General features: G+C 45.5%; 1 protein-coding gene across 5 annotated transcripts in view; it reads left to right on the forward strand.

The window, feature by feature from the left end:
* Window positions 1–21,644, forward strand: part of GNG4 (G protein subunit gamma 4) — a 68,119-nt gene extending 46,475 nt beyond the window's left edge. For all 5 annotated transcript variants that reach the window (XM_067711035.1, XM_067711033.1, XM_067711032.1 and 2 more), the window contains one exon: window positions 18,059–21,644. In XM_067711035.1, the coding sequence (XP_067567136.1) occupies window positions 18,059–18,187 (129 nt within the window). In that variant the 3' untranslated portion in view covers window positions 18,188–21,644. The remainder of the gene's footprint in view (window positions 1–18,058) is intronic.
* The last annotated feature ends 1,182 nt before the right edge of the window (window positions 21,645–22,826 follow it).

The following is a 22,826-nucleotide window of genomic DNA, read 5'->3' on the forward strand; positions in this document are numbered from 1 at the left end:
TTTGATTATTTTTGATGTACCAGTATTTAAAAATTTTACTGTGAAAACTATCAATATTTCCTGTGGACTCCTTTGCTTTATACGTAAGCCTTTCCATGATGAAATTAGATCAACACTCACCTATATTTTTTCTATATCCTTTATTATTTCAGTTTTTACATTTAACTGTCTAATCCATCAAAATCTGTCATTTACTTAAGAATCAATATAAGACTTTTTTCAAAGTTTTTAAAAAATTTAAACCAGTTCATAATTAACAACCCATAATTCCCCCTCTTGATCTGAAATGTGGTAACTGATTCTGCTCTCCCACTTTTGAGCAGATACTGACTCTTCAGAGTATTTCTGTTCCTACTTCTGGTCACTCATCCCTGTTTCCATTACTGGATCTCTATCTGCTATATTCCTGCTAGTGGTCTCTAGTTTTATCCCTAGCCTGCTTTGCTTTTAAACCTTCAGGGTCTTCTTAGGTATACTCATCTACTCCTGTGACTTTTTAATATATGTGTCTCCAGCCCAACCCCCTGAACTTTTGTTCTGTATATCTAGGTGCCTACTGGTCAATCCCCCAAAGCCTTAAAATCAGCACATCCCAAACTGACCTTTTTTTATTTCATCCTGTTCTTTTCGTGTATTCTCGCCCTCATTTCTTTATACCACCATCTGCCTGGTCTCTCAAACAAGAAACTCTCTTTCATCCCATATAGCTAATATATTTCCATATCCCACCAGTTTAGCTCCCTGAACATTTCTGAGATTTCTCCCCTCACCTCCATCCTCATGGTCACATGTATTGTCTGACCAACTGCAGAAGCTGTAGGTGGTTGATCTGCCTCTAGTCTTGCCCCTTCAGATCTGTCCTTCCCCTTTCTCTAAATTAGTCTAGTATAAAAATCTGACTTTGAATCCCTCTATTTAAAACTGGATAAAATAGGAGCTCCTTAGCATGACCTACAAGACTCTTGGTTCAGTCCACTCATGGTGTCCAAGGAACTGTCAATACCCCTCCAGGCTCATCTCTTTGTACTCCCTTCCACATGTCTACACTCACACTTTCTCCGGCAGTTTCTTAAATATGCCCTGCTGTAACAACGCTCTTTTGCCTTTTCACGTGGTAGTCTCTTCATCTGGAAGATTTCTTTCACCTCTGCCTGGAAAATATGTATTCATTAATCATATGCCAGAGGGGAGAAACAGACACTGGCCTGTGAGCCTTGGCATTCCACCCGCCTGGCTTTTCACAAAGGTGGTCGGCTTGCCCTAAAGTGGGAATTAGCCAAAAAACGAAGATTTCCACCTTGGGGTTGGACAAGCTGGGGAAGGTATGAAACATCTTTAGAGGGAAAGCTCTAAAGAATAACTTACCTGAACTAGGACTTTCCACTGCCTCCGGTCTCATCACCCACTCAAAGAACTGAATGAAGATGTTCCAGCCACACTATAAAGAGAATATTCAAATACTGCTTCAGCAAACAATGAAGGGGGTCAAAGGGAACCTCCCCATACTGTTCTTGCACAAATAGCAGACTTGGATTAGAACTGCCCTCTTTCTAACTATAAAAGAAAAAAAAAATTGGACCTATGCAAATATTCTGCCAAGGTATCAAGGACCAGACTCTAGCGTATGACAGGCTAACGGAGCACTCACTTAGGAAGAAGTCTTCTTCCAAAAATCCAAAGAACATTTTCGGTGACTGCTTTATAGTCTCCAAAAAATGTAAAGCAAACATAGAATCTATGAAACAGGAGCTCAAGGGAGAGATAAAATAATGAGTTGAAAGGGAGGTAGAAAAGCTAAGGAAAGAATTTGAGAGGGGGTGGGGAACACCATTAGAAGGAGCAAAGAGTCTTTTTTTGTCTGACTCACTTTACTTAGTATGATAATCTCTCTGGGTCCGTCCATCTTGCTGCAAATGGCATTATTTCATTCTTTTCTATGGTTGAGCAGTAGTCCACTGTATATATGTGCCACATCTTTAGCCATTCATCTGTCGATGGACATTTAGTTTGCTTCCATTTCTTGGCTATTGTAAGCAGTGCTGCGATGAACATTGGGGTGCATGTATCTTTTCAAATTATGATATCGCTTATTTGTGGAATCTTAAAAAAATGATACAGGGCTTCCCTGGTGGCGCAGTGGTTGAGAGACCGCCTGCCGATGCAGGGGACACGGGTTCGTGCCCCCGTCCGGGAAGATCCCACATGCCGCGGAGCGGCTGGGCCCGTGAGCCATGGCCGCTGAGCCTGCGCGTCCGGAGCCTGTGCTCCGCAACGGGAGAGGCCACAACTGTGAGAGGCCCGTGTACTGCAAAAAAAAAAAAAAAAAGAACACATCAAGTATACAGGCAGGGGAAGCGATCATTTAGGACAAGTACACCTGACTTAACACGTGTCAGATGCTTGAATCCTCACGCCAGACCTCAGATGTTGGTGCTACTGGCACCCCAGTCCTCAGACAGGAAAACCGAGGCCCACAGTTGTTACGTGATGAACTGAGGATACCAGCCCAGATCCTTGATTATCATTACACTACATTGCCACACACCCCCCCACCAAAGGGCGGAAATATCAGTCTGGACAACATTGCACCTCAGTTCAGAAGATGCCAGCCTAAAATTCTGCAAAGAAGTTGCCACCCAACCAAGTGGTCACATGTGTCCTAGAAACATAAATATATTCTCAATTAGGCAGAAAGTTAAATATAATGCAAACACATGCTTCTTTTCTTTAGCAAAATTATTTCATTTTGTACAGTTGCATTTCACAAAAGGAGATAACAGATGTGCATATTTTGTGATCATTTACATGTGGTGATATTTATTAGGACTGTAAGAAAGTTTCTGGTGAAGTTCCCACTAGATCAGGAATTCCTTCGAGTGGGGGCTGTCCTCTTGTCTTGGGGTCCCACACACTACTTGGGTCATAGCAGGTCACACTGAAGTGTGGGCTGGCTTAGGACAGCCCAAATCAATAGCAGAGAATCAGGGTCAGGTGAGGCCATCTGTGTATCATAGGCTTCATTCCTACCAATAAGGGGTAGGAAATCTGCAACTACGCTGGCTCAGACATCAGGAAGAAACAACACAACACCCGCAGGCATACTTTTTGATCAGGGCTATGAAACAAAGGCCCTGCCTTGGGGCGGGTGTCCACTCTTGCCTTGTGAGGTCTCTAACTTTGTACTGAGCTGCTAGGACCACTTCAGTGTCATCTGCCCTACAGATCTTCTGGACAAGGATCCTTCAACTGAAAGCTCAGCCTCTTAAAGGAACTGGACTTGCAGGGTGAGCCCTCTGGAGAGCCTGTGCCCAGCCCAGTGAAGAGCTCTTCAGGACGTCAAAAGCCCCACGTTCGTTGGTGAGGCAACAGCTAAGGTCCACTCGGCCTCAGTATCCCTTTTGACTGCACTGGTCACTGCTACTGGACGCCCAAATGTCTGGTCATTTGTTTCTTCAAGATACAGAAGCCTTTTTCCACCAAGCTTCAGAGTCTCCTCCATGTAAGCCTTTGGTGGAGTCCTTCCAGCTGTATCTTTGGGCTCCCGCTTGCATTTTATGGGTTCTGACAGTAGCAACAAGCCCTACCACAGGAGAGATGGGACTAACATATCAGCATTTGATGTTAAAAACCTTTTTCATCACCCCACACCCATCGGGATGGCTACTATCACCGAAACAGAAAAAAACAAGTGTTGACAAGGATGTGGAGAAATTGGAACCTTTTGCCACTGTTGCCAGGAATGTAAATGGTGCAGCCACTGTGAAAAGCAGTATGGCAGTTCCTCAAAAAAATTTTTTTTAAAGAATTACTTACAGGATCTGTCGACTCCACTTCTGCGTATACATCCCAAATAACTGAAATCAGGCTCTTTGAGAGAGATTCGTACACCCAGTTCATAGCAGCATTATTCAGAAATGCTGAAAGGCAGAAGCAACCTAAGTATCCATCAGCAGATTAATGGATAAATTGTATACAGGCGTACCTTGGAGACACTGCGTGTTTGATTCAGGTCACCGCAATAAAGCCAATATCGCAACAAAGTGAGTCACACACATTTTTTGGTTTCCCAGTGCATATAAAAGTTATGGTTACACTATACGGTAGTCTATCAAGTGTGCAATAATATCACTATATCTAAAAGAAATGTCACATATCTTAATTTAAAAATACTTTATTGCTAAAAATTGCTAACCATCATCTGACAATGCATGGTTGTCATGAATCTTCAATTAATAAAAAAAAATGCAATATCTATGAAATGCAATAAAGTGAAGCACAATAAACCAGATATGTCTGTATATCCACACAGCAGAATATTATTCAGCTTGAAAAAGGGAGTAATTCTATCACTGTTTTTGAAGAAAGCAAACTTAAAATTATTGTAAATTTTAGTTAGATAAATAAATGTAAGGGTATCCAGGGAGTTTTTAAAAAAAAGTGTATCTATTTGAGGAGGAAGATATGTAGAATATTCCTACTAGGTATTAAAGTTTATTATAAAATCATAGTACTTAAAGATTTATGATACTCCTTTAGGAATAGACAAATCAATGGAAAAGAATAGGAAGTCCCTAAAGAGACCCAAGTGTATTGGGAATTTGAAATACAACCCAGATGGCATCTCAAAGCAGTAGAGAACAGAGTATTAGTAAGTGTTGCTGGAAACGGCTAGCACTTTGGAAGACAAAGCTGCATACACCACTAATTTTATCCAGATAAATATCAGATGGACTGCATTCATCTGCTAGGGGTGCCATAACAGAATACCGCAGACTGTGTGGCTTAAACGATAGAAATCTGTGTTCTCACAATTGTGGAGGCTCCAAGTCCAAGGTTAAGGTGCCGGCAGAGTTGTCTGGTGAGGCCTCTCTCCTTCGGTTGCAGACAGCTGCCTTCACACTGTGTCCTCACACGGCCTTTCCTCTGTGCTCATGTCAAGAGAGAGCCTTCTAGATTCTCTTCCTCTTCTTATAAACACAATCCTACTGGATTGGGGTCCCGCCCTTATGACCTCAGCTAGCCTGAATTACAGTCATCTCTTGGTATCCCCGGTAAGGGACTGGTTCCAGGACGCTCCTCAGATACCAAAATTCAAGGATGCTCAAGTCTCTTATATAAAATGGTGTAGTATTTGCATATAACCTACACACCTCCTCCCATATACTTTAAATCATCTCTAGATTACTCTTAATACAATGGAAATGCTATGTAAACAGTTGTAAATACAACATAAATGCTGTGTAAATAGTTGCTGGTGTGCAGCAGATTCAAGTTTTGCTTGTTGGAACTTTCAGGATTTTTTTTCTGTGAACATTTTCCATCCGTGTTTGGTTGAATCCGCTGACACAGAACCCATGAATACAGAGGACCGACTGTATCTCTGAAGGCCTTCCAAATACAGTTACATTGGGGGTGTTGTCCTTAAAAAGAAAAGTCAGCTATTTTACCAGCAAAGATGGGTTCATTTGGGAATAGTACTTAATAGACTTGAAATTCAGGACAAGCATGCTACAGCAAAAACTATAGGCAAGTCCAACAAACAAAGGAGAGGAATGTTATTTTATAGAGAAAAAGGAAGACGCTGGGAGGGTTGTTTTGAATGGAAGTCCTTTGGAGAAAAGTGAGAGTTCAGGGTGACAATAGTTTATCGTCGGCCGAGTTTGCTGGGGTAGTTGATATCTTGTAGGAGATGTCCTGTTGGGGCTTGTAATTGAGGAGTCTTCTCCTGTTGCTGGTTCTTCTGTTGGGGTTTGAAATTGACAATGCTTCCAGTAATTGACTTGAGTGGTACTTCCTGACTTCATGAGAGCTCCCCCTGCTGGCCTCCTCGCTCCATTTTAATGAGGCTTCCCTTTATTAATTTTTACGGGGGTATGGCTTCAACCTCTGAGTTTGGGGAAACACATTTCAGTTCATAACTTCAATCAGAGATTTAAATATAACAAATAGAACCATAAAAATACTAGGAAAATAGGAGCAAGTATTTTTATAATGTGAGTTTGCGAAGGCCAAGCATGTTACAAAATCCACAGTTCATTAAGTAAAAGTTTTGTCTGGATTTTTAAAAAAATTCTATATGGGGCTTCCCTGGTGGCGCAGTGGTTGAGAGTCCGCCTGCCGATGCAGGGGACGCGGGTTTGTGCCCCGGCCCGGGAAGATCCCACGTGCCGCGGAGCGGCTGGGCCCGTGAGCCATGGCCACCGAGCCTGCGCGTCCGGAGCCTGTGCTCCGCAACGGGAGAGGCCACAACAGTGAGAGGCCCGCGTACCGCAAAAAAAATAAAAAAAAAGAAAAAATTCTATATGGTAAAAATCTCCCAATTAACAAATTAAGAAAAATATTTGCTACCTGAATAGCACAAGGTTAATTTCTTTAAATTTAATTTCTCTGAAAAATCAATAAGATAAAAAAGAGCCCCCTTTTCTTAAAAAAAATGCACAAACAGCATGAATAGGCAATTTAAAAAGGAGAGATGTAAAGGGTCAAATATATGAAGAGACATTTACCTTCAAAAATCGTATAAGAATTGTGCCTCCGGAAAACACTGAGATCCACTTGGGAAAAAAAAAAAAACCAACAACTGAGATCCAGGCTATTGACATTTTTAATTTTTGCTGAAATCCAATGTCATCCATCAACTGTTAAAGGAAGTGAGCAGTTGTTTTGATAGCCGGAGTGGAAACTGGTACCATCTTCCCAAAGGGTAGTTTGAAATATGTGTCAAAATATTTATTGTTTACACTCTGACCCAGCATTCTCACTTCTAGGAATTTACCCAAAGGAGAATCTCATAAATAATAAAGGACAGTAAGAATTTCATCAGAGCACTGTTATAATGTCAAAAAATTGTATTTTTGTCCATCCATAGGGATTGGTTAAATAGTGTCGATGAAAAATTAATCAGTCGATCTAAGAAAGAAATGGAAATTTTTATTGGCACCAAATTGAGGATTATAACCCGGGAAGAGCATCTCAGAAAGCTCTGAGAACTGTTCCACCCTTTACAAGTCAAAGCAGAGTTATATGTTTTTTGAGACAGAGGGCTGTACATCAAATGATGGATTATTGACAGTTTGCATACTACGGATCTGCAGGTACAAAGTGGTGGGCCATGTGACCCCTTACAAGATCAAGAAGGTACGTAATCTTGTAAGGTGTCGTCTTGTTGATGCTAGGAGAATGTTGCACTTTATGGTTGCGAGGTACTTCTGTGGAAGGGGAGGTTCGCGTGATGCATAATGGGCATACACAGTGCACAGTGCGGGGAGAGAGGCGGCCAAATGGCAGAGAAAATTTTTTATGTCTAAGTTTTTCTTGTCTTGCCATAAAATATGAATTTTATTTCACATAAGTTATATATAGGCAGTGTTATAGCATCATTAAATGATGTACATCTGTGTGTACTGAGTGAAAAGCATATTGCAGAACAGCATGTGAGATTGTATGTACAAAGACGGAAAGTAAGATGTCTGCAAAGATGTTCACCAAAATGTTCCCTCCAATGGCAGAGTTTCCGTTGATTTTTATTTCCATCTTTCTACTTTGGGAGTAATTTTACAAACAAATAAGGATTTTTATTGTAATAAAGACAACAAAGTGTCACCACCACCACCACCACCGCCCCCGAGGACTCAATTACTCCCTCCTCTGAAGGGGGCGGGGGGGGGGTGCCACGTGAGGTGACCACATAGCGCAGGAAACAGAAACAGGGACTCCTGTTCTTTTCACGCAGGATCTCACCACCGCACCATCAGCCTAAGCCACTTGTATTTCAAACCCAGGAGTGGCTTTTTTTTTTTTTTTTTTACTACTGTCAGTTAAGTTAAACAGATTCAGTTATCTTCACGTGCATTGTTCATTTCGTGTACAGTCTCTGTCTTCCTCCCTATTCCTTAGGTATTAACAGCCAAATGCAAAATCTGACCATATTTTTAAGTAAACACACGGCACAGAAATCATAAATGATATTCCAAATTTTAGTGTGAGTTCGCTTGGGATTGTCTTTGTACTAATGGTTCTTCTCTCCAACAGCCTGGATAACCCAGAGCTGTTTGGTGGAGCCAAACGGTAAGTGTCCGGGAATTTGTCGACACAGCCCTTTCGGCATCAATGTTGTGGCTCTTGCTTCACATTTGGTTGTTTATTTTTAAAATAAAGTTATTTATTTTTGGCTGCGTTGGGTCTTCATTGCTGCACGCGAGCTTTCTCTAGTGGCGGCGACTACTCTTCGTTGTGGTGTGTGGGCTTCTCATTGCCGTGGCTTCTCTTGTTGCGGAGCATGGGCTCTAGGCACACGGGCTTCAGTAGTTGTGGTGTGCGGGCTTCAGTAGTTGTGGCTCGCGGGCTCTAGAGCGCAGGCTCAGTAGTTGTGGCGCACGGGCTTAGTTGCTCCGCGACATGTGGGATCTTCCCGGGCCAGGGCTCGAACCCGTGTTCCCTGTGTTGGCAGGTGGATTCTTAACCACTGCGCCACCAGGGAAGTCCCTCACGCTAGTATTTGAGCCAGGGCTCTTTCCTCATAATTCTTCTAACAGCTATGTCTTTAACGCATGTTATTCTTATGTTTTTCTAGCACTTCCTAAGAGGTGTGGCCGTGCTACCAGCTTGTGAATTCTTTGCAAAGAGCAAAATGTGTTTTTTATGGTTTTATTTTTCCAGAAGATAAAACATGCACTATTAAGTTTCTGAAGCCAAAGCACAAAATTCTGAAGCCAAAGGCAGTAGTTGTTCAAACAAAAGAAGAGTGAGGCTCAAATATCATGGTATTCCCCGTGAACAAGTGAGAAAGAGTAGAATTGGGGAGATCATCATGTTCTGATAGGTCATAGGTGGACGATTGAAAGGCTCTGGCGAGGGCTGCCCTGGTGGCGCAGTGGTTGAGAGTCCGCCTGCCGATGCAGCGCACGCGGGTTCGTGCCCCCGTCCGGGAAGATCCCACATGCCGCGGAGCGGCTGGGCCCGTGAGCCATGGCCGCTGAGCCTGCGCGTCTGGAGCCTGTGCTCCGCAGCGGGAGAGGCCACAACAGTGACAGGCCCGCGTATCAAAAAAAAAAAAAAGGGTCTGGCGAAATCCAGGAAAGGGATCTAATTAAGAGGATAGATGATATTAAGGTGGAAAGAATGGCATTTCTAAAAGAAAATAAATATTATGTCACATGACCCGCCGCAAGTCTAGAGGCAGTGCTAATAGGTTTTTCCTTTTCAATAGATCTCGTCTGAACTCTGTAGCAACCCTTTCTCAATCCAGCTTCTGCTAGTTTAACAGTTTAGGTTTAACCCTTTTGTTCATTTTCCCTTCCTCTGCCAGAAGCATTTATAATCCTCACCCAGACCTTTAGAAATTAAATGATTCAGAGGATAACTTTCTACAATCAAATTTAGAAATAAAATCCAAAAAGGGGGATACGAATGAGCACTTCTAGAACAGGTATCAGATAAAAGGAAAGGAATCTTTGAATTAAATCAGAGAGTAGAATGTGAGAGTAGAACAAGAACATGAAGGATTTCCCTGGTGGCACAGTGGTTAAGAATCCGCCTGCCGATGCAGGGGACACGGGTTCGAGCCCTGATCCGGGAAGATCCCACATGCCGCGGAGCAACTAAGCCCGTGCGCCACAACTACTGAGCCCACGTGCCACAGCTACTGAAGCCGGCGTGCCTAGAGCCCGTGCTCCGCAACAAGAGAAGCCACTGCAATGAGAAGCCCGCGTGCAGCAACGAAGAGCAGCCCCTGCTCGACACAACTAGAGAAAAGCCTGTGTGCAGCAATGAAGATGCAATGCAGCCAAAAATAAATAAATAAATTTATTTTTTTAAAAAAGAAAGAATGTGAAGAGCGCCTCCCACTTCAAGAGGACCTTTTGGGCGGAGGCACCACAGGCATCAAATTGCCCTGATCATTTCTGAGAAATGACTTCATGTCTATGGCTCAAACACCCTTCCCACCCTACCAGAAAGTAGCCAAGTGAGTAATGAAATAATAACACACTGTATGTATAATAGCATCTGTTATTATATCATTTAGCCACAAACCACCAGGTATTGCCATTCCCGTTTACAGGAGTGGAAACTGAGTGCCCGGATGACACAGCTCAGCAGTGCTGAGTGCAGCTCTGTCAGGGACATTGCTTTTTGACTCACAACCCCATGCTTCCTCTCTAAGAGATGCTGTTGCTTTCTAGAATCCCTAGAGCTAGAACCCGCTTGTTATGTTCATCTTTCACCCCTACGTCAGCCCCAGAAACCTCTTGAGTGACTCACTAGTTTCTGTCACCACATAAATTACTCTTTTGGCGAACTTGCAAAATGACTGAATTATGGCTTCCTTTGTGGGAAATTGAGACGTATTAAAGCTAAGAGGTGGTCAGAGTCCTACAGGACACATAGCAACCTGTTGGAAGTGTTTGGTTAAGTCAAGGTCCAGGGTAGACCTGGGTCAGTCATTCTAAACAAGCTGAGAGCTTTGCGGTTCTGGTGGTGAAGACCATGTAATGACAAGCTCTTACACTTAGATTAACTTGGAGATATTAAAACTCTCTTTCAAGCATCTTAGAATTACCTCTTAATGTGCAATCAACTTCTGATGTGGAAAAAAACCTTTACGCTGGTGATAGGAAACAGCAGCTAATCCTCTATTGTGGACATTTGACTTTAGAATTCAGAGAGGGACTCTCTGTTATATTATTCATTTATTCACACATATCTCCCAACCCCTCTGGTTTCCTCTGGGAATAACCTTACTCCCAACTAGATGCTATTTGTGGCCTAGAACCCGATGATTGAGAATTATCTGTATTGATCTGGGTCAATACAAAATAGTTGCTGGGAACCACTGGAAGCCAAATGTATGCTATAACAGAATACCATAGACTAGGTAGCTTAAACAGCAGAAATTCATTTTGCACAGCTCTGTAGGCTGGGAAGGCCGAGACCAGGGTGCCAGCATGGTCAGGTTCTGGTGAGGGCTCTCTTCCTGACTTACGGATGGCCACCTTCTTGCTATGACCGCACATGGAAGGGAGAGAGAGAGAGAGAGAGAGATTCTCTCTCATGTCTCTCATAAGGGCACTAATCCTGTTACCGACCAGGGTTCTTGGCCTCCTTAATCAATAGAAATTGATCAGAGGCCAGACAAGAAATTCAGGCAAGGCTTTATTGGGGGCCCTGCTGCAGCTGGGGGGTGGGGGTGAGAGCAAGTAACAGGTTCCCTTGCTTGCTTGCTTGCTCCCTGAGGCAGGGGGCGAGCTTGTTACTTACATGGGGTGAGGGTAGGGGCAGGTCCAGGGGTCGGGCTGGAGGGGCGGCTTAGGTGGTTTGCCCACCCCTTGGTGGTGCTGTGTGCAGGGGGCATGTGCAGTACCCTGCTTTTGCTCCTGACACCCTTTTTTCTGCTCCCGGCTCTGCAGAAGTAGCAGTTGGGTTTTGGGTCTTTTTGTATCTTTTAGTTCATAATTTTCCCCAACTGCACTTTGTACAGTTATTTTTAGTCCCGTATAGTTTCTCTGTTGCTTGGGGAGACGTTTGTCCAGGTGCAAACATTCAGCAAAGGGTCCCAGGTCCCAGGCCTGTCTCAATCCCATTCATGAGCGTTCAACCCTCATGACCTAATTACCTACCAAAAGCCCCACCTCCCAATATCATCACATTGGAGACTTAGGCTTCAACATGTGAATTTGGGGGGTGGTGGGAGGACAGACACATTCAGCCCATAGCGTAATAATTTGGAAGTATCTTGAGAATGCCCTTAAAAACTGGTATGTTGATCTCAAATACTCTGCAGCATTAGAAGAAAGAAAAAATTCACAAGGATTCACCCTGTAGTGTTAGCTCAGGACTTAGAGGCGAGGCATAAACCTGTGATGTCCTCAGGATTCTACTAGGGATAAATGACGTATGACTTCTTCTGCTGGAGTGTGTACCAAGTTTGACCTTGTGAAAGCTACCATTGCACAATGCGGGCTGCACCCTGGCTGTGCTCGTGACTGTAATCCTGCTTTGTTTTCTTGGGGTGGAGGGAGGAACAGGCAGAGCTATCAAGGATGATTGTAATTGATTCCAAGTAGTATTGTTAAATGGACCAGAACTGCTGAGAAATAGGTGTGAGTCGCTCCACTTCAGATGCAAAGGGTAAATGCAGTGGGTGTCACAGCCAGAATAGTAATTATGTCATCTGCCTTGTCCAGGAATGTGATTTAGTAATTGCCACATTTTCTCCCCATCATTGAAGCTTGTAATTATAGTGCAACTAACGGGATTATGTGCTAACTTGGGCTGTTTCAATCACCTCTTTTATTCTGCAATGTAATGGTAAAATTCCACAGTTGTTCCCAGGCTGCTGATTCTTTTCAACATCTGTTGTCTTGTAACTTCAGTACTAAGGAAAGGAGGCAAAAATTCTCTGGGCATTTCATAACAGAGGCCTTTAGGCAGAGCAGACTTCAGGCTTGATGAGAAAGCATAAACAGTAAGGGAGTTTCACATTTCCAACCATAATAAAATTTTCCCTTTGAAAGTGAATCGTCTATTTTATGTTTCAAAGATGGCAGATGTTTCTGGGATATGGTGAAGTCTGCAAGCCATATTTTATATGCACTGAAGGAAACTTTCAACCATAAAAATCAATCTAGGGCTGATTAAGGAAACCCTCTCTTTCAATCTAAGGAGCAGATTTAGGTTGATTAATGCCTGGATACTAAACTGTGTGTTAGGATGTCACCTTTCATGTGGAAGGCTCATTAAGATGTTCATTACGGGACTTCCCTGGTGGCTCAGTGGTTAAGAATCTGCCTGCCAATGCAGGGGACACGGGTTCGAGCCCTGGTCCGGGAAGATCCCACATACCGCGGAGCAACTAACCCCGTGAGCCACAACTACTGACCCTGCGCTTTAGGGCCGCGAGCCACAACTACTGAGCCCGCGAGCCACAACTACTGAAGCCCGTGAGCCTAGAGCCCGTGCTGCGCATCAGGAGAAGCCACTGCAAGGAGAAGCCCGCGCACTGCAATGAAGAGTAGCCCCCACTCGCCGCAATTAGAGAAAGCCCACGCACAGCAACAAAGACCCAATGCACTCAAAAATAAATAAATAATTTTTAAAAACCTATATATATAAATATAAAAAAAAACTATAAAGGTGTTCATTACATGTGTGTATCTTTTCAGATCCCATTACAACAAACTTCAGGGGTTATCCAAGATATTTTGGCTATACAGGAATAAAGGGACCTTAGACACTGCATGAAATAAAGCTGATAGCGAAGGTGGAAAAAGGTGGAAAACTCCCTTTTGTTGTAAGATGACTTACACGCTCGTATACCATACTGTCCAGTGTTCTCAATAATCTGAGTGCATCTAGGAAGCTAAAATTGCGTGGAGCTAACCCAGACCCACACATTTGGTCTTAAACTGGGCGCCAATTACTGGGCGCTAATACTGACTTGATTCCAATTTCATTCCTGTTGTACAGGTGCACGGATAGGACTCTGCAATCCAGAGGCGTGCAGTTATAACTAAGCAAACACATCTGTGATCCTAAAATAACAACAACAACAACAAAAGGAGGCAATCTAAGAACAGCTTGTTTTCTTGAAAGAAAAATTGTGGCATCTCAAGTGCAGTGTCACCTTTGGAGGTGACAGAAAAATCCCTAAATTAGACCTGCTTGGAGCTAGCGAGGCCAGACATTAACAACATGGTTTTCAGGGCGTCGTAGACACGGGGCTGGGAGGGGAGCAAATACACAGCTGTGAGACCGGAAGGAGACCCAGCCCCATCTCGCCTCCGCGGGCGTCCCCCAACGCCCCATTTTTTTGAACCCTCTCCTCCCATGTCCTGGCCTGATGGTTGGCGATGCAGCGCGCCCTTGCGGTTGCTCCCGGGAAATTACACTCGTCAAATCCACCCACGATGGATGGATCTGAGCATGTAAACTGATCAAGGGGAAGGAAGTTGTAATGTTGGGACTGGTTGTTAGCAAGCCAACTTCGGACCAGATGGATCGTGTTGTTAATAGGTAAACTGAGGCGCACTAAAATTTTTGAAGAGTTTATTTAGGCATACGTGGAGTCGAATCCGGCAACGCCAAACCAAAGGTAGTTAGCCGTCCACCGACAGGCGTAGGGCAAGGTGTTTATAGAGAAGATGCTGAAGCAAAGCAGCTATTAGGTATAGCTTAAGCGGTTGTCCCAGGTGGGAAGACCTAGCTGGCTGTTTGTAATTGGTCTTAAGTTTCACTTTCTCAAATTCTCAGGCTTCTTGGTTTTGGTTAGTTTACGAAGGCTACTAAGGAATTAGAGCCAACTCAGTGTAATAGCGTCCTTGTCTAATTCTCGAACAGCGTGTAATGTAGGTCACAGCCTAGAGGGAGGAGTCTCAGGGTGACATTGGCAGCGTCCATCCAGTCACTCCCCAGGGCACCGGGAGAGAAGAAAGCCAGTCCCAGCTGAGGACACTCACCTGTTAGGGTTTCCTTGGCAAGACTGTCCCTGGATTAAACAAATGACCTAAGAGACTTCAATTGCAAGACTCTTTTCCTACTGGTCACGTGAGTTCCCAGGTAGCTGGTCTACAAGGAGAGTGTGCTGGCCCAGCAGACGAGAACTTTCCAGCCCACCTTACAGTTAAAGTCTTCATAAGCAGTTGACCAGGCAGCTGCTGCAGCATTTAGCTTCTGGGGCCAGACTGCTTAGCTTCAAGTTCTGGTCCTCTCTCTTACTAGTTGTATGACCTTGGGCAAATTTCTTAACTTTCCTGCATCAGTTTCCTCGTCTGTAAAGTGGCTTTAAGAATAGTACTTAGGGGCTTCCCTGGTGGCGCAGTGGTTGGGAGTCCGCCTGCCGATGCAGGGGACACGGGTTCGTGCCCTGGTCCGGGAAGATCCCACATGCCGCGGAGCGGCTGGGCCCGTGAGCCATGGCCGCTGAGCCTGCGCGTCCGGAGCCTGTGCTCCGCGGCGGGAGAGGCCACAACGGTGAGAGGCCCGTGTACCGCAAAAAAAAAAAAAAAAAAAGAATAGTACTTAGAAGAATTAAATGAGGTCATACATAGGATGGTGCATTTAGCACAGGGCCTGGCACATAACAAGCACTCAGTAAATGTTAGCTATTGTTTTTATTAATGGTTTTATACAGCTGTCTCTTGAACTTGTTTAATCTGGATCTAACACAGGAGATGAGCCATTCTTGGCATGCCAGAAAATCGTGTTTCTGGGTTCAGATGGCTGGGACCAGCCTCTGGATAAAGGAGGCAGGTTAACCCAGGTAACTGCCCCTGTGTGGAAGTGGATGGGGTACTCAGGCACCCCTGTGTCCCTGCCCTTGTTCATGGCCCTGCAGTGGTGTGCAGCTCTTCTCCTGTGATGTTTTAGCACATACTGATTATTCTAGTGACTGTATAATTTTTTAGCTCTTCTCAGTTAGATCTTTAGAGGACAAAAATCCTGACTTATTTTTTCCCCTATGCCCTTTCAATGAGCTAAAAGATGAACACTCAGTAAATACTTCCCAGATGAGGTGATAAAGTTTATAGAGAATTCAGAACACATGGAAGCATGTCCCCAAAAATGAAATTGATGGGGAAAATGAAAACTAGAAAACTAGAGAGGGGATGTTAAGACATTCTTAAATGAAACATCTGGAAGAGCCCACTGAAGGCAGAGCTAAGAGGACAGGTGGCTGTTAGGGGAAGAAAGTCTCAAGACTGCCGTCCTCTTGTGTGTGTGGGCCTGGGCAGCAGTGTAGACCAGTTCGCAGTGGTTACCAGAGAAGCCACTGGATGACTTCCATGGTCACCCTAACAAGGTGGCCACGGAGAAGACCCCATGCCTCTCTGGGCCCTGGGAGAAGCCTGGAATGGAGAGTAGGGGATCGTGACTAAGGCAGTCAGGGGAGAGCACTTGGCTTTGGAGCAGAAGGTGGACTTCAGCGTGCTGTGTGCCGAGCGCCGTCTCTCGGCTCCATGCCCACGCGCTCACTCTGTGATTCTGCTTCTCTTGTGTGTCCATCACAGCTTTGTGGGCTTCAGAGACAGCTTCCCTGCTCATGTGCTCTAGTCCCTTGTGATGGCTTCACAGGCCCCCTGCAGGCCCATATTTGTGGCCTCACCTGGGAGATTCCTGTATGTGTGTCCTGTAAATCACTGCAAACCTCATTCTCATCCAACCCAACATCCATTTATTTAGGATCTAAAATAGTGCCGTGGTGCTATGAGAGCTCAGATTATAGACTGTTTAGAGTAAACAGGATCTTGGAGATTTCTAACTCACCCAGTCTGACAAATGAAGAAACTAAAGCTCAGAGAGTTTGAGTTACTTACCCAAGGTCACACAGGCATCTTGGGGGCAGGGATGAATGGGGAAGCCTGATGCTCCGTTCCACACTCCCAACAAATGTAGACTTTGTCAGGATTTAGGTTGACTCATCGGCTCAACTTTTAGTTGTTTCATTCAAAGGAAAAATTCATTACATATCTCTACTGGAATTCTTTGTAGGATTCCAGGCACTGCTAAAATAGGTAGGTCTGGGCTGGAATACAGAAGAAGAATTTCTACAAAATTTTGGAAGATGGGCCAGTTTTTAAAACCTGATGGAAGGTGTATGGCTTGTACATACTGGGGCTTTCAAACATTTTTCATTCACTTGTGGAGTGTTTTTTCATTCTGGAGAAGATTTAGACATTGAATGTACAAAAAGGATTAACTTTGCTTGCTATATACTTACCCTGGCCTGTAGCCTCTAATAAGCACAAGCTAATGGGGCAGGATGTTAATTCACAGACCACTCATTTGCCAGACACGTGACACAGACCACGGGCAAAATGAGCTTCCTCTTGGCGAATCCTTCTCGGCACCTGGCCTTCTCCCAGCAACTCCTCCCCTGGAACTCCTGGAGTTGAGCTGGGGGATAGTTTGATCCACAGTTGCTGGGTGTCAGGAGGCTTCAGACAAGCCTGGAAGGAAAATGGAAAGGGTGTTCTGGTCAGGAGCAACTGTCTCCTCAGGGGAGTGGCCATTCCAAGTTCAACATGTGCTTATATGTGCGTTCTATATTAATGTGCTTATGATCTGTGTTCTGTCGAGGAGGAATAAGTGGCTGTGTTGGTCACGAGAGTAGATTGCAATAAAACAATGACAATAATAACTACAGTCACACTGGCCTGGCTTGAGCCAGCACTCGGCTTTATCCTGCTAGAAATGGTCTCGCAGAGTAATGGTGGGGCTCCTGGCCTGGAGCTTCCACTCCCTCAGCTGAGAGGAGGACGAGGCTGTCTGGACCTTCCTGCTGGCCCCTCATTCCTCTCTCGCTATTGATCTACTCTACCACCAGGCGACATCTCTTTGTGTTACCTAGCCTACGCTTGTACTGCTCGATGCACAGCAGGCCAATAGATAGAGAGATGAGGTGTTGGGACATGGAAGGTGACTTTATTCAGAAAGCCAGCAGACCAAGAAGATGGTGGACTACTGTCCCAAAGAACCATCTTCCCTGGAGTGAGAATTCAGGCTTCTTTTATATTAAAGGGGCAGGGGGTGTGGCTGGTTGTTGCAGACTTCTTCATGTAGGAATCTTTTGTTTTTGCACCTGTCCCCATAGGGCAGGTCACAGTGTTCCTTTAAACCTCCAACAAGACAACTGTTGTCCTCTGTTCTGCAACTTTTTATCTCTATATGAATGGAAAGGTGTTTTACCGTTAAAGGTCAGAGCTTTGAGAATAGGCTCTCCTCTATATTTCAGGCTACAGGCAACATTCTTTACAGAAGGTGCAGAGCCAGCATGACTAAGCACAGGAGACAGAGCACCAGGGTTAGAGCTAAAGGGACAGATGCCATATGGAGTCATGTTTGTTCTTCTCTATCACATTTCCTTGGAAGCATGTTTCAAAACCTGTCTCCTCTGGGTTTGCACAAGTCCACGCTCCAGACCACGGAACGGCCTTGTCATTGGTGGTGCACACGACACAGCCTGTCCTTGCGCTTGTCCACTCTCCAGATGGACACCTCTGCCTCAGACCCACCGTGAACCAGCCTCTAACCCTGCACCTGTGCTGTGTCCCCCCCCCACCAGGTCTCCCAGGCAGCAGCGGACCTCCTGGCGTACTGTGAAGCTCACGTGCGGGAGGACCCTCTCATCATTCCAGTGCCTGCGTCAGAAAACCCCTTCCGAGAGAAGAAGTTCTTTTGTACCATCCTCTGACTCCGTTTGCTATGAAAACGTCTCCTTTTCGGTCCGTAAAATCCCTTGTAGAGACCGCGCATGCTCATAGCTTTAGGGAGCTCTGCCCACACCCACCCCCGCCCAACCAGGATTGCCCAGGCCTGTCTCCTCTTTTCACTGGTTTTCTTCACTGCATTCTATTTCACTTTTTCTTTCCATTTTCATGTTATTTTCATTATTAGAAGATGAAATAGACATTTTTGTAGCCAAATAACAAATGTGCCAAGTAAAACTAAGTATGGGTTTAAGGGCTTAAATTTTTTTAACATCAATTCCCAAGTTTACATAGGTCAAGTGTATACATTTCAGTGGATAATTTATTGAGAAGAGATAATTTATTGAGAAGTGGATAATTTATTGAGAAGAGAAAACAGTCCCCCATTCGTGATCATTCAGTGTCAAATCAGATCATTTTGACCAACTGAAGTATATGGGTAACGTTTCCATCTCTCTCCCTGGAGAGAGCAGTTCTGCAAGTTCTCGATTTCCTGCTTTTCTGTCATCCTATTTAAAGAAGAAATAACCTGCATCATCGGATGGTTTTCTAAACGTGGGTCATCCTGGGGCCCTGTGGCCCAGCCCCTGATGGAGGGTCCAGACCCCTGTTTCCCACTGATTGTCATTGATCCCTTTGGAGGTGGTCCTTCTACAAATGTAGGTGTTGGGTGGATATTGGAGTGAGCTTAACTGTAAATGTCACACCATTACATCTGTTTATGTGCGCCAGCCAGGCGGGCCAGGGGCACATGTCTTCTCTCCAAATGCCACCTTATCCTGCCCCCTCCTATTCTGCCTCCTGCTCTGCATGGGCTGCGTTAATAAGGGCCTGTTCTGGGGACTTCCCTGGCAGTCCAGAGGTTAGGACCCTGTGTTTCCACTGCAGGGGGCCCGGGTTCGATCCCTGGTTGGGGAACTAAGATCCCACAAGTTGTGTGGCGTGGCCAAAAAATAATAATAATAAAAATAAGGGCCTTTTCTGGGCACAGCACTGGGTCCTGTGGGGTTTCACCAGGGTGGCCCCTGCCCCAGAGGAGTGAGTGAGAGGCAGCAGCTCACCACGTAGCATCCACTGATCAGAGCATTTACACGTATCCACTTATTTAATCCTCCAACAATAAATAAATGCCGTGAGAGTATGTCTGTTCTAAAGAGGAGGAAACTGAGGCACAAAGAGACCATGTAGTTTCCCCGAGGTTGTAGATAGTGAGCCAGAAGACTGGGACCTGAGCCCCTGAGCTCCCCTGCCTTCCAGGCCTGCCTGTTTGCAGGCAGGTAGGTAGACCTGCAGACAGCCCGAGCCACGTGCCACAAAGCACCGCTGCTGGGGTCCGCTCGGCAGCACACTTCTCTTCCCATCTTCGCCAGGAGCAGGCGTGTTGGGCCCGTATCCTGGCAGCTTCTGGAAGATGAAACGTGGCTGCTGCCATGGAAGGCTAGGTGGCTCTCGATTTTTCTGAGACAAACTTGCAAGCCCCACCTCAAACAAACTCCTGCCACCCCGGATGAAGGAAGGGAATAAACCACAGGGGCAGAGAGCATTCTGTCCAAATATGTCCTGTTCCGTTGGTTTGGAAACTGTCTCCCTTCCTGGCCCTGGCAGTGGCTTCGCTGTAGGGCAAGCCATTGTGTGCCTGCAACCTGCAAAGTGGGGATAACGGTAGTTACTCCTCCTCCCTTTCTGTCTAGGACAGAGGGAGGTGCTACATAGATGAAAGCTCTGATTATCATTTAAAACCAATGTGCTGAATGCCAGGCTGTAGTACAGGGAAGAACGCATGACTTCAGAGATCCGTGGTTCAGTTGGAGGAATCATGTAAAACCGCCTACAAAGAGGCAAATGTAATTTTCAGATCAATTAATGACTTGCTACCCTCATAAAGGGTTTAGTACATTTTTATTCTTTGTTTCTTTTGTTGAAACCCATTCTTTGTTTCACGAAAGCTCCCTGGTAATAACACTGTTGTTAGGAAGCTGTGTGCTCAAACTATAGCAGAATTGTATGCTGTCTGTGATACTAGGACTTCCAGTCCTCCTCTATTTTGGTTTATGACCAGGACCTGTTTATTCTGTGGTCCACAGTCTTCACCACACTTTCTCCCCTTTGTTTTCATTTCCAACATCCCTCCGTATTCTGCCTCCACTTTTTCCCTCCTTTTCCTTCTCCTCCTCTCTTCCTTGCATCCCTCCATGAGATGCCTTTTGTCCTTTTACTACACCTTTTCCTTCCAAACCTATGGCGTTTTGTGTGGCTCGCCCCTTTTAACGTATCCCTGAACTCATTGCTGCCCTTAAAGGCAAGTTCGTGAACATGCACTGTGAGACACGCAAACATGTGGATGAGCCCCTCGCCCCCTAGCAATCGCCGGGAGCTGATGAAGCTGCCTGTAGCAGGCAGTTGTCATATGGTGTTTCTAGCTTGGCTGTCCAGCACCTGACTCCTTTCCTAAAGGGGGAAATCATGAAATCACCCCTATGTATAAATGTAGGGATGCAGTGCCCCCAGCACAGTGGATGCCGAAGTGGGGAGGTCTTCTCTCTCAGGTGCATCCCCTTTTCCAGCACCAGACCAGCCAGTGACCCAGGGTGAACTCCTTGGACTCCCATGCTTGGGATTGTGAGCTTGGTGCAAGTGACACAGAAATTAAGGGATGCTGAGATTCGTTTCACGGGAGCTGTGGTGGTCCAGGGGTGGCAGTGGTCCAGCAGGGGAAGTGTCTAGGATTGGCAGGCTGCAGGGGTGGCGTGTCCACTGGTAGTAATGTCCAGGGATGGCAGAGTACTGAGCAGACCGTTTCTGCTTCGTTTCTTGGCCCCCACCCATCTTCCCAGGTCTCCTTTCTAGCTTTCTGTCAATTCTGTGAGCTGCCAGTCTCTGTCCAATAAATTCCTCATTCTTCTGTGAAATAGCTTGGGTTGAATGTACATATCATATGACCTAAAAACTCCACTCCTCTACCCAACAGAAATGTGTACGTACATTCACCAAAAGAAATGTACTAGAATGTTCACAGAAGCACTGTTCATAATAACCCTGAACTGGAAGGTACCCAGATGCCCATGTTGAATGGATAAATTATGGTATATTTGCACAGTGAAGTCCTACACAGCAAGGAGAAGGGGTGCTCCTGCAGCCACCCGCACGGCACCACGTAAGTCTCATGAGAGGAGGCAAGTTCGTACTGTATGGTTCCATTTATATCAAGTGTCAAACCCGGCAGAGTTCACCTCTGCTGTTGCAAGTAGGGATATGAGTTACTCTTGGGGGGATGGTAACCAGACGGGCACAAGGGAGATTCTCGGACCTTCTGTTCCTTGATCCGGTTGCTGGTCACCTGGGCGTATCTAGTTTGTGAAAATTCTTCGAGCTGTACACTTGTGGTTTGTGCCCTTTTCTGTATGGATGTTGTACTTCAATAAAAAGTTGGTTTTGTGCCTAGCAATGGAGAATCCTATGGTTATTGTTTTTCCTTTTTTGGGGGGGGGCACTTTGCTCAACTTTTTACTCCTGTTTAGGTATAACATCATTAGTGGGGCATTTAAGTGTATTTAACAACATTCTGAAATACAAAATACTTGTAATCCACAGCTCTCTGGACAGAGAATAGCTCTCAGCACAACGCAGACGGTTGCCCATGAATGGGGCATGTGAGTGCCGTGCATGGGATCTGTATCTTTGGGGAGAACAGTGAGAAATCCTCCTGGGATTTCCCACTCGGCTCAGCCTCTGTCAATGAGGCCGGTGACCTACCCTGAGCCTCTCCTGCCTTCCGACCACTGGAATGAATGGCCGGCCACAAAAACCTATTATCAGACACCACCTCTGGGGGAAGGAGCTGCTACAGGTACCAGCTGGCTTTGTGATGATGCATCTTCTGAATGCAACCCAGTCTCCCCAATACACTGAAGCAAACATGGCTCCCTCAACTCTGCTCCCACCTACGGGGGCACTGGGTCCCCTTCCAAACTTCTGACTGAGTCCGAGGTCCCCCAGGGCTGTCTCCTTGGCTCTCAGCTCCCAGGTGGCCTCAGCATTCTCCTTCTTGCAGTTCTGAAACGTTGAATCCCGGGGTGATCACAGAGTGGGTTCATGCTGGGACTCCTGCTACATGAATCCACAGGTCTTACCTTTGATTCCGAGCGCCAGGCCCACAGAACTCAACAGTGAGTGTGAATTCTCAGCAGCCTCCCTCCGAGGGAGCCGTGGGAGGGGAGCAAAGCAAAGGTCAGAAGGAATTTTGTTCTGATGACTGTTCCAATTTGACATGAAACTAATGATAACAACTAGTGTTTGGGGAATTGCCTGGAGGTCCAGTGGTTAGGACTCAGCACCCTCACTGGTGTGGCCCTGGTTCAATCCCTGGTCAGGGAACTAAGATCCCACAAGACGAGCAGCAAGGTCAAAACAACAACAACAAAAACAAAAACACAAAACAACTAGTGTTTTGACCTGAGAAGAACATGGTTGTCATAGATTAGACAGAACTGACCTACACCTCCGTCTCCTTCACCTCTTCAGGGTGGCAAGAAGACACCAGGTTTTACGGAGGACCCAAGCGAAGCTCTCCACCCCGCCCCATGCTTCAGCTCCATCTCTCGGGGGCACGCCACTCTGCCCTCC

The sequence above is a fragment of the Pseudorca crassidens genome, chromosome 16 (assembly GCF_039906515.1).
Source record: "Pseudorca crassidens isolate mPseCra1 chromosome 16, mPseCra1.hap1, whole genome shotgun sequence".
In the NCBI taxonomy this organism is placed as follows: Eukaryota; Metazoa; Chordata; class Mammalia; order Artiodactyla; family Delphinidae; genus Pseudorca; species Pseudorca crassidens.